At 41.9% G+C, this 14,099-nt stretch overlaps 1 protein-coding gene across 8 annotated transcripts in view; it reads left to right on the forward strand.

Annotated features, from left to right (window-relative positions):
- VPS41 (VPS41 subunit of HOPS complex) overlaps window positions 1-14,099 on the forward strand; it is a 175,240-nt gene that overhangs the window by 107,580 nt on the left and 53,561 nt on the right. For all 8 annotated transcript variants that reach the window (XM_074945318.1, XM_074945320.1, XM_074945316.1 and 5 more), the window contains 4 exons: window positions 2,913-3,028; window positions 8,872-8,928; window positions 11,186-11,247; window positions 12,235-12,316. In XM_074945318.1, the coding sequence (XP_074801419.1) occupies window positions 2,913-3,028; window positions 8,872-8,928; window positions 11,186-11,247; window positions 12,235-12,316 (317 nt within the window). The remainder of the gene's footprint in view (window positions 1-2,912; window positions 3,029-8,871; window positions 8,929-11,185; window positions 11,248-12,234; window positions 12,317-14,099) is intronic.

Below are 14,099 nucleotides of genomic sequence, written 5' to 3' on the forward strand. Positions count from 1 at the left end.
ATATTATTTTTGAAAACAGTGTAGGTTTTTATCCATCGTGTTATCTGCATGTCGCTTCTGTGAGGTAGGGAAGTGCTGTTATCCGAATATTACATAACGGGAACTGAGGCACAGAGACACTAAGGGCCAGCTATTTAAAGTTATTCAGGCATCTAAATGCACTGAATTTCAGTGGGAGTTAAATAGCTAGGCACTTCTGAAAATCCTAGGGTGAGCCTATCTGTATCTATAGGCACCTAAATAACTTTAAAAATCTCCTCCCCGGTGACTTGCCCAAGGTCATATATGAGATCTGTGGTGGAGTAGGGAATTGAACCTGGGTTTCCCAAGTCTTAGGGTATGTCTACACTAATCGCCGGATCGGTGGGCAGCGATCGATCCAGCGGGGGTTGATTTATCGCGTCTCATCTAGACATGATAAATCGACCCCCAAGCACTCTCCCGTCGACTCCTGTACTCCACCGCTGTGAGAGGTGCAGGCAGAGTTGACGGGGGAGCGGCAGCAGTTGACTCACTGTGAAGACACCACGGTAAGTTGATCTAAGTATGTCGACTTCAGCTACATTATTCCCGTAGCTGAAGTTGCGTAACTTTGATCGATTTCCCCTCCCCCCCACCCCCCCCCGCAAGTGTAGACCAGGGTTTAAAATAGCACCCTAACCATTGGGCTATCTTCTTCTGATTAAAAGAATTAGCACTGTACAAAAACAATGCAGCATACAGTAAGGGTATTAAAAACTGACTGATAGATCTCAAAAAAGTAATTATTGAGGTGGAATCATCATCCAGTTGGGTTGTTTATCATGAGATTCTGTTGCCATGTGTTCTTGGCCCAGTGCTAACCAATATTTTTATCAGTGATCCAGAAGAAAATATATGATCTTTACTGGCAATGTTTGAAGATGACATACAGATTGGTGGAGTGGTAAATAATAAATACAGGTAGATTATACAGAATGATGTGGATCACTTGTGCTCATTTAAACATGTGTTTTAAGGTCAAATTCACAACAGGCATCTAGGAAAAAAAAACTTAGGCCTTGTCCCCAGGATGAAGGATATCACCTGCAAAGCAGCGCCTCTGATGAGGATGTGGGGGTCATGATGGGTAACCAGCTGAATGTGAGCTCTCAGTGTGATATTGTGGCTAAGAGGACTAAAAGTGATCCTTGGAGAATATGGAGTAGGAGTAGGGAGGTAGCATTACTTGGTATATGGCATTAGTAAGCCCATTCCTGGAATACTGTGCTCAGTTCTAGTGTCTGCACTTTAAAAAGGATATTTATAAATTGGCAGGGGTTCAGAAAAAGAGCTACAAGGCCTAATAACGGTCTGGAAAACCTGCTTTACAGCATGAGGTTGAAGAAGCGTAATCTTTTTAATTTCTCAAAATGAAGATTGTGATTTGATCACAGTCTATAATAGGGTAGATTTTCAAAGGCACTGGGATCCTAACTTCTGCTGACCTAGCCTGTGCCTTTGAAAATCTACCCCTACGTACCTATACAGAGAGGAGATTTGATAGCAGAAGACTCTTTAATCCAGCAGACAGAGGAATGACAAGATCCAGTGGTTGGAAGCTGGAGCTAGACAAATTCAGACTAGAAGTAAGGCACAAATTTTTAACAGTGAAGGCAGTTTTATCATTGGAACAACTTACCTAAAGATGTGGTGGATTCTCCATTGCCTGAAGTCTTCAAATCAAGATTGGTTGTCTTCCTAAATAGGTATTTTCTAGTTCAAACAAAAGTTATGGGCTTGATGCAGAAACAATTGGGTGAAATTATATAGCCTATGTTATGCGGGAGAATCATAATCAGTGCTTGCTTTGTGCCAGGGCTTGCCAGGGCTGATCCCCGGCATCTCTAGGCTTCCTGCATCGGTTATAAATGTTAAAAAATTGTTAGAGTCCCAGCTCCTCTTTCATTACAAATTAAGTACTGATCATAATGGTCCCTTCTGGAGTCTCAAAGCCGAGTCTGATTTAAAATCTTACCCAGCAGCAAGCATCTCATACAGTCAACTTCAAATCAAACTAGGCCTTCCAAACGTGAATGCACATCCATACCCTTAAGTAATTGCAAATGCAGTATACCCTCTGCCAGACTTCAAACCATTGTGTTCCCATCAAGAGAATTGGGGCTGCTTTATACCTATGCCCAAACACAAAGCTGGTCCACACTATGGTGCTCCACTTTTCAATTAATATTCTGATTCATCTACCATGTATGAACTTTTTGATGGTTTAGAATATACTGAGTACAATAAATTGTTTTTTGTGTGTGTGTGTGTGTGTGTATATATATATATAGATAGATAGCGTTAGGGCAAATTTCATCCCTGTGTCTACAAAATATTGAGAAGATTTTTTTTTTTCAGGCTTTGGGGAAAGAAATGCACTTTTGAGCAGTCATCTTCTATGCAAGATTTTACCTTTTTGAGTGAATTTTTACTTCAAGCTTAATCAAACTAAGGGTTTAAATGATTGGTGAATGCCTATAAATTACAGCATTGCAAATGCATTGCTGTAATGATGTACCAAGTCCCCCGGGATTATGACATCTATCACTTATGCTTTTGATGGCCTTGACTTTGATGGGGAAGGTGGGTTTATTGCAGACTTAGTAGTATAATAGTCCTCTGACAGTATAACTGTGTGTTCTAAACCAATATAAAGTTTATACATAAAGGATGAATCAGAATTTTCAATAAGCTGTGGTGAGTTTAGAAAGCTGTTTTGCTGTTTAAACCAGTTTTAATTTATTGGAGCATACAGCACCAAGTCATCATATTCTGCAGAAGCGGCTTGCTGTCTTGGTTGCATCTCTATTTATTTTTTTCTCCCAAAGATGAACTAAAATGCAAGGCTTTTCCTTAGGAAAATAAAATAATAAAATGTCATGTGTTTGCAGAGCATTCAGAGGGTGAATCGCTGTTTTACATTATTAGTCCAAGAGATATTGTTGTGGCTAAAGAGCGGGACCAAGATGACCACATTGACTGGCTTCTTGAAAAGAAGAAATATGAAGTAATTTTTATCACTTTAATTTCTTATGTTTGAAAGTGGTGTTCTCCATAGTAACGTTGCCATCCCATGTGAATGATTAGGCCTTATTTTAAGCTTAGTTCCTGATCCTGTAATCACATAAGCATATGTGTAGCTTTACTCACACGTGCAGTCCCATTGTGTAAATCTTTGCAAGATTGGAGCTTAAATGTGTAGTTTATGGAAAGGGTGTGTCTGTGTCTGACTCGGAATGTTTTAGATGTCACTAAAATTAGTAATGCTATTTGACTTTGAAGAAATGAACTGGGAATCAGATATTTTTTGGGTCCATCCAAACTGATTAAGGAAAAGAGGTTCACTTTAGGTGCATCAGAAGTCACCATTCTGAGACATTAGATATTGAAAGAGGTAACACACAGATGTAGTTTCTTTTATATGTGGCACAGTTTTTAAAGTATTAAATAATTTAGGACCAAATATACAATTTTTGCTGCCTAAAGTAGCCAGACTCTGAAAATTGCTGAACACCAGCAGTGGTAATTGACTACACTAAGGTGCTCAGCTTCTTTGAAAAATCTGGTCATTTATTTAGGTGCCTAAATAGTGATTTTAGGCACCTAGTATTGGTTCCACAATTTGCAATGTGTCTTTAAGTGGAACCTTATAGGCAATATTAATGCAATACCAAGGTTTTCTGATTTCCTGTAGTGAAACAGTTAGAGGACTTTGTAGGCTGTTTAAAGACATTTGCAAAGGTTAATTTAAATTTACTAATGAGCTGAATGCATGCGTTTTAAAGTCAAATTCAAAACAGACGTCTGGGAAAAAAGAACATAAGTCTCGTCCACGTTCAGCACGTATTTCTGTGGTTAACTAAATTTTGATATCCCCGATGCAGATTATCTTGAAAACATCCATGAGGATTTTTTTCTCCTGAGGAATAAATTCAAAATGGTGAATGCAGTTCTGTAGTTATGCAAAACGCTGCAGTGGGTTCCACAAGACTCAAGTACCTTTCAAGTGATAGCTTGTGTGTCTTGGGGTATGTCTACACTACGGAATTAGGTCGAATTTATACAAGTCGATTTTTTAGAAAGCGATTTTATACAGTCGATTGAGTGTCCACCAACACTAATGCACTAAGCGCATTAAGTCGGTGGAGTGGGTCCACAGTACCAAGGCTAGCGTCGACTTTCGGAGCGTTGCACTGTGGGTAGCTATCCCACAGGTCCCTCAGTCTCCGCTGCCCATTGGAATTCTGGGTTAAGCTCCAAATGCCTGATGCGGCAAAAACATTGTCGCTGGTGATTTGGGGTACATGTCGTCAGTCGCCCCTCCGTGAAAGCAATGGCAGATAATCATTTTGTGCCTTTTTTCCGTGCAGGTGCCATACTGCTTTCAGCAGACAGTGCAGTAGGACTGCTAACCGTTGTCATCCACTGCTTCCACTGGCACTCTGCTCTCCTGGTGGTCTTGCAGGGCCGCTGCTGCTGCAATTCTACTCAGCTGCTCTTGTCTTGCCATACCACAGCAAGCGTGCAGCCCGCTCAGCTGTTGTGTCGTGGCAGCAAACGGTGCAGTAGGTCTGCAAAACTGGTCATCCAACCACCGCTTCCCCTGTAACTCTGCTTTCCTGCAGAAGCCATACCACGGCAAGCATGAAGCCCGGTCAGATCACCACTGCAGTTATGAGCATTGTAAACACCTTGCGCATTATCATGCAGTATATGCAGAACCAGAACCTGCAAAAGCAGGCGAGGAGGCGATGGCAGCGCGGTGACGAGAACGATGAGGACATGGACACAGACTTCTCTCAAAGCACGGGCCCCTGCAATTTGGACATCCTGGTGGCAATGGGGCAGGCTTATGCCATGGAACGCTGATTCTGGGCCCATGAAACAAGCACAGACCTGTGGGACCGCGTAGTGTTGTAGGTCTGGGATGATTCCCAGTAGCTGCGAAACTTTCGCATGCATAAGGGCACTTTCATGGAACTTCGTGACTTGTTTTCCCCTGCCCTTTTCCCCTGCCCTGAAGCGCAAGAATACCAAGATGAGAGCAGCCCTCACAGTTCAGAAGCGAGTGGCGATAGCCCTCTGGAAGCTTGCAGTGCCGGACAGCTACTGGTCAGTCGGGGATCAATTTGGAGTGGCAAATCTACTGTGGGGGCTGCTGTGATCCAAGTAGCCAACGCAATCAGTGAGCTGCTGCTATCAAGGGCAGTGGCTCTGGGAAATGTGCAGGTCATAGTGGATGGCTTTGCTGCAATGGGATTCGTTAACTGTGGTGGGGCGATAGACGGAACGCATATCCCTATCTTGGGACCAGACCACCAAGGCTGCCAGTACATAAAGGGGTACTTTTCAATAGTGCTGCAAGCACTGGTGGATCACAAGGGATGTTTCACCGACATCAACGTGGGATGGCCAGGAAAGATACATGACACTCGCATCTTCAGGAACTCTGGTCTGTATGAACAGCTGCAGCAAGGGACTTACTTTCCAGACCAGAAAATAACTGTTGGGGATGTTGATACGCCTATAGTTATCCTTGGGGACCCAGCCTACCCCTTAATGCCATGGCTCATGAAGCCATACACAGGCACCCTGGACAGTAGTAAGGAACTGTTCAACTATAGGCTGAGCAAGTGCAGAATGGTGGTAGAATGTGCCTTTGGACGTTTAAAAGCTCGCTGGCGCAGTTTACTGACTCAGTTAGACCTCAGCGAAACCAATATTCCCATTGTTATTACTGCTTGCTGTGTGCTCCACAATATCTGTGAGAGTAAGGAGGAGACGTTTATGGTGGGGTGAGAAGTTGAGGCAAGTGGCCTGGCAGGTGATTACGCACAGCCAGACACCAGGGTGGTTAGAAGAGTACAGCAGGGCATGCTGTGCATCAGAGAAGCTTTGAAAACCAGTTTAATGGCTGACCAGGCTACGGTGTGACAGTTTTGTTTGTTTCTCCTTGATGAAAACCCACCCCCTTGGTTCACTCTACTTCCCTGTAAGTCAACCGCCCTCCCCTCACCCCTTTGATCACCGCTTGCAGAGGCAATGAAGTCTTTGTTTCAAATTCATGCATTCTTTATTAATTCATCACACAAACGGGATAACTGCCAAGGTAGCCCGGGAGGGGTGGCGGAGGAGGGAAGCACCAGGTGGGGTGGGGGAGGAGGGAAGGACAAGGCCACACATCACTTCAAAATTTATTGAATGCCAGCCTTCTGTTGCTTGGGCAGTCCTCTGGGTTGGAGTGGTTGGGTGCCCGGAGGGCTCTTTCCGCCCCCCGCATTCTTGGGCATCTGGTTGAGGAGACCATGGAACTTGGAGAGGAGGGCGGTTGGTTACACAGGGACTGCAGAAGCGGTCTGTGCCTTTCCTGCACCTCAACCATATGCTCCGGAGCATATCAGTTTGATCCTCCAGTAGCCTCAGCATTGCATCCTGCCTCCTCTCATCATGCTGCCGCCACCTTTCCTTTTGATCCCGCCACCTGTCCTCTCGTGCATCCCTCCTGTCCTTGCGTTCATTTTGTGCTTTCCTGGACTCTGCCATTGTCTGCCTCCACGCATTCTGCTGGGCTCTTTCAGTTTGGTGGACTGCATGAGCTCAGAGAACATTTCATCGTGAGTGCGTTTTTTTCGCCGCCTTCTCTGCGCTAGCCTCTGGGACGGAAATGCTAGTGGCAGCGTTGAAACATTTGCAGCTGTGGGAGGAAAAAAAGGGAGAGTAAAATTGAAAAAGACACATTGGCCATTTAAAAGGAGGGGCTGATGTTTTCGGGTTAACATGCAGCACAAACCCAACTAAACCCCCCACCACACCCAATTCTCTGGGATGATGGCTTCACCCCTCCCCCCACCCCATGGCTAACAGCGGTGATGATTTCTTTTCAGCCACAGGCAAAAAGCCCAGCAGGAACGGCCATCTCTGAATGTCCCCTGAATAAAATTCCCCTATTTCAACCAGGTGACCATGAATGATATCACTCTCCTGAGGATAACAGAGAGAGATAAAGAACAGATGTTGCTTGAATGCCAGCAAACACCAGGACCACACGCTGCCGTGCTTTCTTATGCAATGATTCCAGACTACATGCTACTGGCCTGCCATGGTAAAGTGTCCTACCATGGAGGATGCAATAAGGCTGCCCTCCCCAGAAACCTTTTGCAAAGGCTTTGGGAGTACCTCCAGGACAGCTTCATTGAGATGTCTGTGGAGGATTTTCACTCCATCCCCAGACACGTTAACAGACTTTTCCAGTAGCTGTATTGGCCGCGAATGCATCCCAAGTCTTCAGGGCAAATTAATCATTAAACACGCATGCTTTTAAACCGTGTATTATATTTACAAAGGTACACTCACCAGAGGTACCTACTCTGCCTTTAAGGTCCGGGAGCCCAGGTTGGGAGGGTACTGTTTCCAGGGTGATAAACAGTTCCTGGCTGTCAGGGAGAACGGTTTTTCTGCTTGCCTAGTGTACGCTATCTTCAACCTCCCCCTCCTCCTCATCATCTTCCTCCCCAAAATCCTCATCCCTGTTGCATGAGATTCCCTTGCAGGAGTCCACGTACAGGTGTGGGGTAGTTGTTTCTCCTTGATGAAAACCCACCCCCTTGGTTCACTCTACTAGAATTGCATGCAGCTCATCATAGAAGCGGCACGTCTGGGGCTCTGACCCCGAGCAGGCGTTTGCCTCTTGGGTTTTTTGGTAGGCTTGCCTGAGCTCCTTAAGTTTCACACGGCACTGCTGCGGGTCCTTGTGATAGCCTCTGTCCTTCATGTCCTTGGAGATTTTTTCAAATATTTTGGCATTTCATCTTTTGGAATGGAGTTCTGATAGCACAGATTCGTCTCCCCAAACGGCGATCAGATCCAGTACCTCCTGTTCGGTCCATGCTGGAGCTCTTTTGCGATTCTGGGACTCCATGGTCACCTTTGCTGATGAGATCTGCATGGTCACCTGTGCTGATCAGCTTGCCACACTGGCCAAACAGGAAATGAAATTCAAAAGTTTGTGGGGCTTTTCCTGTCTGCCTGGCCAGTGCATCTGAGCTGAGAGTGCTGTCCAGAGCAGTCACAATGGAGCACTCTGGGATAGCTCCCGGAGGCCAGTACCGTCAAATTGCGTCCACACTAACCCAAATTCGACCCACCGATGTCGATTTCAGTGCTAATCTCATCGGGGAGGAGTACAGAAATCGATTTTAAGAGCCCATTAAGTCGACAAAAATGGCTTCGTTGTGTGGACGGGTGCAGGGTTAAATCGATTTAATGCTGCTAAATTCGACCTAAACTTGTAGTGTAGAGCAGGTCTTGGTGAAAGCCCTCCGAGGCTAATAACTAGTGACTGGCTCGTGTTGTAATCTAAATTAAGCTTTCACTTTTTTCATTTTGCTTTTAAAAAGCCATGTCTGTTTCTGCACATTTGAATTAAAGGAAGAACTACAAATTAAACTTAATGAAAAAACCATTCTGACTGGAGAAGGTATTCTGGTTGAGTATAATAAAGAAAATTATATCTTTTTCTCAAACAGATTTTTTATATAGGTTTTGCTAGCGGATTTTTGTTTGAATATTAACCAGTGGTATTGCATTATATATTGTTATAGTCCTGAAATTTGATCCTAATATACTAATGTGGAGTGAACCCAGATGGAAACAAAAGCAGTTTTCTTTTTGGTTGACTGCTTTTGTTTGAGTATGAATTCTAAGCTGTTCATCCAACCATGGCATTAAAAATTCTAGTGCTTCAAACACAAGGCACAATAAAAAGGGTTTGATATATGCAGTTCTAGAGCTTTCTGTGTAGAAGTTTTGTATATCTGGCTTGTATGTCACTTTTCTATCGTATGAATATAGGAGGCTTTGATGGCAGCTGAGATCAGTCAGAAGACCATAAAAAAACATAGGATTTTGGTAAGTTTAAAAACTACAAAATAAAAAAAAAAATTTTTTTTGCTCTTTAGAACACTGCATGGTGTTTCCTATTCCTCATAGGAATGTTGGTTATTATATTCATCTGGCCACATTATTCCAGACAATAGTTATACACTTTCCAACCAGCGTTCAGATTCCTGAGGTCAGTCCCAAAGCACAGAATGGTGAACTTAAAAATTGTACTACTGATTTTTTTTTTAACCTGCTGTTATTTTGGGTAACACCTAATATTATAATACCTGAAAGCCATTAGAGAAAAACTAATTTCTTTTTCAGCTTTATTTTCTGTGTAAGACAACACCTTCTTGGCTAGGATTATCAAAGGGACCTAAGGAAGGTGGTAGACACTAAATCCTGTTGAAATTCAGCAGGAAATGGGCACTAACTCCCATAAGCTATTTTAAAAATCCCTGCCTTTTACATAGTAGCCACAGTTTATCCCTGTATAGTTATTTTCCCAGTTGCTTGTGTGGCCTTACACACAGCAATAAGGGGAATAGAGATATTTTGTAAAATAGGAAAATATTGTGAATCATCAAAAACCCGTCCAATCAAAAAGTCCTTTTTTTTAATTGACTTTGATATTGAGTTGATGGCTTACCTTTTAAAGGTGAAATGTGGTATTTAAAGAATAAGCACAAAGCATTGATTGAGATTTTTAATTCATAGTTACATTGCAAGTGTACCCTGAAATTTACAAATAAATTCATTTTAGAAATAGGCTGAAAGTGTTTTACTGGTCCCAGCCTGAGTGCAAAAGTCTGTTTTCCTCTTTAAGAGCTGATGGTATCACCAGAATGTAACAGTTCAGTTCCTTGCATGCTTTAGTTGCCTGTGCCCCTTTCAGAAGAAATATAGAAACCGGAAAGCAGGTCCTGGCCGGAAAGTAAAAGGGGAAATGCTCTACTAATATATGGCTTGTAAAATGTGTTCAGTTAGGATGAAATCCAATTAATGCACATACAGCCACAGTTATTAGCTTGTTGGGCCTGATCCAAATCCCACTGAAATTAATGGAAGAATTCCAGTTGACTTCACTGGGCTTTGGATCAGGCCCACAGCCAGTAAAGTCCACAGGGATTAAGTGGCAAAATATAGCCAACATACACATTTAAACAGGGGACAGGGTCATGTAACAGTAAGCTCCTCCCAAGGATTCTATAGGTTGTCAGAATGGCTACACCCCTTACCAGCACCACTTACACAGGATGCTAGGGCCACCTGATCTGCATAAGTACAAATCCAGTCCCCATACTCTTTCCCATACTGGCTTCTACTTACCACTCCAATCTAAGCACGACTATAGTAGAATCCCTTACATAGTTCCTTCACTAGTTAGGACCCTAAGCCCCTTTCCGTGCTATTGCTTGATGTAAGTTGTTCAGTGAGCCTTGTGTGTAGTCCCATCAGCTTCACCTGTGTAAAGCTATGATGATATCATCTCTGAGCATTGATGTGATCACATCAGGTAATAAATGGATGCTTTTTTTTAATGGCTGAAGTATCAAGTAGTGTCTTAGTTGAGGCACAGCAGATAATTTACAGCTGAGTAATGGGGTAAACTCTTGAGACAGGATTTATTATGTAAATGCAGACAGACCTCTAAAGTAGCTTGAATAGCACTGTGATTTAGTGCTTTTCATATAATAAAGCCTGTAACCTAGTTTCCTTTCCCTACTTCTGTGCAATAAAATGAGCAGCTTGTTAAATTATCAGTAATTCCTCTACTTTATGAAGCATTGCTTGGAGTTATGTTCTTGGCAGATGCGCTGCTTTTTTTCTTCCCCCAGACACCAAATCTATCTTTTTGTTGATGCAGAAAGTGTCCTGTGTCAGGGTCAACATTTTATCATCCTTGATCTAAGTGACTCAAATGTTGAATGTCTAGATACACATTTTGAGCCCCACTGAAGACTTGGGAAGTAGTATATTCTGCTAAGTATCAGAGAAGTCATGAGAAATTATTTAAAAGAGTGTCATATGTTCAAGAGATGAGATTTTAAAGTGAGTATTTCAGTGTGATTTATGCACAGGTGCTTATTTCTAAGTGGGAACGGGGCTTAGGAGGCGCTATCCCTGAGAAATAAGCACTGATGATTGACCTAACAAGCCACTGAATGTGAACAGAGCTGAAAGGTTTATTACAGCAGTTAAACACTTGATTCTTCAAGAATGTTTGACTTTGGAACTTTTATTGCTAGTTTGTCACATTTTTACATTTTTCCCTTTATTTTAGGACATAGGCTTAGCCTATATAAATCATCTAGTGGAGAAAGGAGAGTATGACTTGGCTGCCAGGTAACATATTTAGGAATGTCTTTGCTGTGCATATGATTATGTATAATGCATGTGTGAAATAGATAAAGCAATCCTTGATTCATAGGAATCCAGTGATATTTGTTTTACCCTTGTCCTTTAATTTATAAAGATAGAAACAACTGCAAGTTTGCTACTTTGATTTGTTATCTTTCTAGTCACATAAATCATTTTAGTGGTTAGAAACATACTACACATATTTTAGGATTTAATTCTTCTAGACCACATTATATCCTTGCTATTTAAACTGTCATTTGAATCCACTTGATTTGTATCTTAGACTTATCAGTGTTCAGTATTGTTACATGCTCAGAAAATAATTCACAATAATAATTATACTTTACACTTCATTTAGACTAAAAATTTCAAATCTGTCTACATGAAGTGAGGTGCCTAAATCCATATTTAAGCACTTAAAGAATTCTGGTTTTTAGAACTGCTGAACACCAGAAAACTCCATTGAAATGAATGGAAGCTGCAGTTGCTCAGAATCTCTACTAATTGAGAACTTGCCTATATATGGGGCTGATAAAGGTAGTTTCCTTCATGCTAATGGGTGACCGCAAACAGCAGATTTGTTACCTGTATTGATGACATCCAAATAATGGAATACAGTAGTAGAATAATCTTGAGTTTTTTGATTATGTGGGGAATAAAGTTCAGGTCCTGGATCAGCAGTGGTTGGAACCAGAGCTGGGATGGCACATTTTGCTGCTGGAAAAGAGGATGTGAATACCACACCTGTTACGCTAGTGACCCTTTCTAGATGCCAAAGGAATCGTGTTGATATGCTCTGAAGAAAGCTGTGTCCAGAACACCTTGTTTGAACAATGACTGCTAAAACACAGGGCCTTGAAAGGTGCCTCGTTTGGAGGGTGGAGGGAGTAGAGGGAACATAGCCAACACACTCATGTTTTTGTTCATCCATACATATACATTCATTTGTAATTGCTGTCATTTTTCCCTCAGAAAATGTCAGAAAATACTTGGAAAAAACACAGAACTCTGGGAATTTGAAGTTTATAAATTTAAAGAAATAGGACAACTTAAGGTAGGTTAGCTCAGATTTCTTAACTGAGGTGTTTGTGTGGTCTGACCCATGTTTTTTTCTTTGGAGGCTGAAGTTGACCAAACATATGTGAGATCCATTGAGCTAAAATTTTATATATGTATCTAATACACAGTGCACCTGAGATGCAGTAGCCTGCTGCAAATTGGTTCTTAAAGTCAAAATGTAATCTATGAACAGCATAGGGTGACCAGACAGCAAGTGTGAAACATCAAGACGGGGTGGGGGTAATAGGAGCCTATATAAGAGAGAGACCCAAAAATCGGAACTGTCCCTATAAAATCAGGACATCTGGTAACCCTAGAACAGCAGGACAGCAGTTGCATGGTTCTCATACAGGTTAATACATATATGTGAAGCGGTGTTTGAAGTGTAGCACAGTTGTGTACCCACCAACATATTTTTAACTTTCTACGCCTTTTGCCCCCCCAACCCCTCTCCTCTCTTCTCCCCCCCCCCCCACACAGGGGTTTTTTATTTATGGAGAGTGGGATTTTCAAATGTGCCTAAAGTTGTTTTTTCAATTCCAGTTGATTTTCAAACCCTTAAGGACCTTTTGAAAATCCGGAGTGGAATTCCTTTGCCAGTTTACTATTGCTGGGTTTAATGTCCCCTTCACAAAATTCTGAGCCCCCTCTGTAGAGCAGCATTTTTCCGTAATGGTCACAGCACTAAAGAATAATTAACTTGTAAAGTAACAGATTCCCCCTCTATTCGACACTGAAAACAGTAGGGGGAGGGGAAGCATTCTGTCCCCTCTTCTGTCTTGCCAGTACTAGCATAGCAAACTACTGTAAGAGTATACATTCTCTGTAAGAGTCTCAGTTAATAAATTGCCCACAACATAAGGCTAAAGTGCAGTCACTCCCAAACAAGTAGAAAACATTATGCGCCCTCCCTTTGGTAACACATACGCATTTGTTTCTGAATTTTATGTCTTCCTATTCAAGCTCAATGAGCCAAAAAGGACATATTATTAAGATCTCACAGCATGCAGTTCTTTGCTGGTTTTGAGCTGTTTAGTTCTGTTCAAAGAGTGAAGGTGTTTCAACATTACAGTTTTTAGAAATGTATGGCTTTTTTTTGTAGAGTCATACTAGTAAGAGAAACAGCACCGTCTTTATAGGAGTTCTTAGTGGTTCAGTGCACACTTTGCCACATTGGAAGATGAAATCTCATGTTTGTCCATCTGTATTTCGATCCGGTAAGGGACCTGAGTGCATGTACAGGTGACATTGTGGTATGCTGCCCCCCCTCCCCCCCTTTGGTTTGATTTTTTTTAGGGGAGGGAGGACATGAGTGTCTAGAGTGGATGTTTTCTTGTATCCACTTATTTCATCCAGCAGACTGTAAAATATAAAAATATTTGCAGGTTTGCTGCAAAAACCTCTTTGTTAAATTATTGCCTTTCTAAACAGTTGGCTGTTTTCACCCTTCTGAAAGCAGACTGTAGAAAAACATAAGCTGTAATATGTTACATTATTTGACTTTAAGCTGCAATTCCAGCATATTCTTTTTTTCATTTCCCATTACAATTGTATATGGTCTTCCTCAGGTTTTTATGTTACCTGACTTCTACGAAAGGTTAATGAAGTCAGGCCAGTCCTAACTGGACTGTTTCCTGAAGTGGATTTCGAATTCTCTTGTGTCTCATTGAAATATTTGTCTATTAACTTCAGTCAGGATTTATGTATTATAATCCATAATCCAATCAATACATGTTGAATAAAATAGCTGATCCAAAATTTAACTATTTCTAATGTAT

Source organism: Natator depressus, chromosome 2 (assembly GCF_965152275.1).
Source record: "Natator depressus isolate rNatDep1 chromosome 2, rNatDep2.hap1, whole genome shotgun sequence".
In the NCBI taxonomy this organism is placed as follows: Eukaryota; Metazoa; Chordata; order Testudines; family Cheloniidae; genus Natator; species Natator depressus.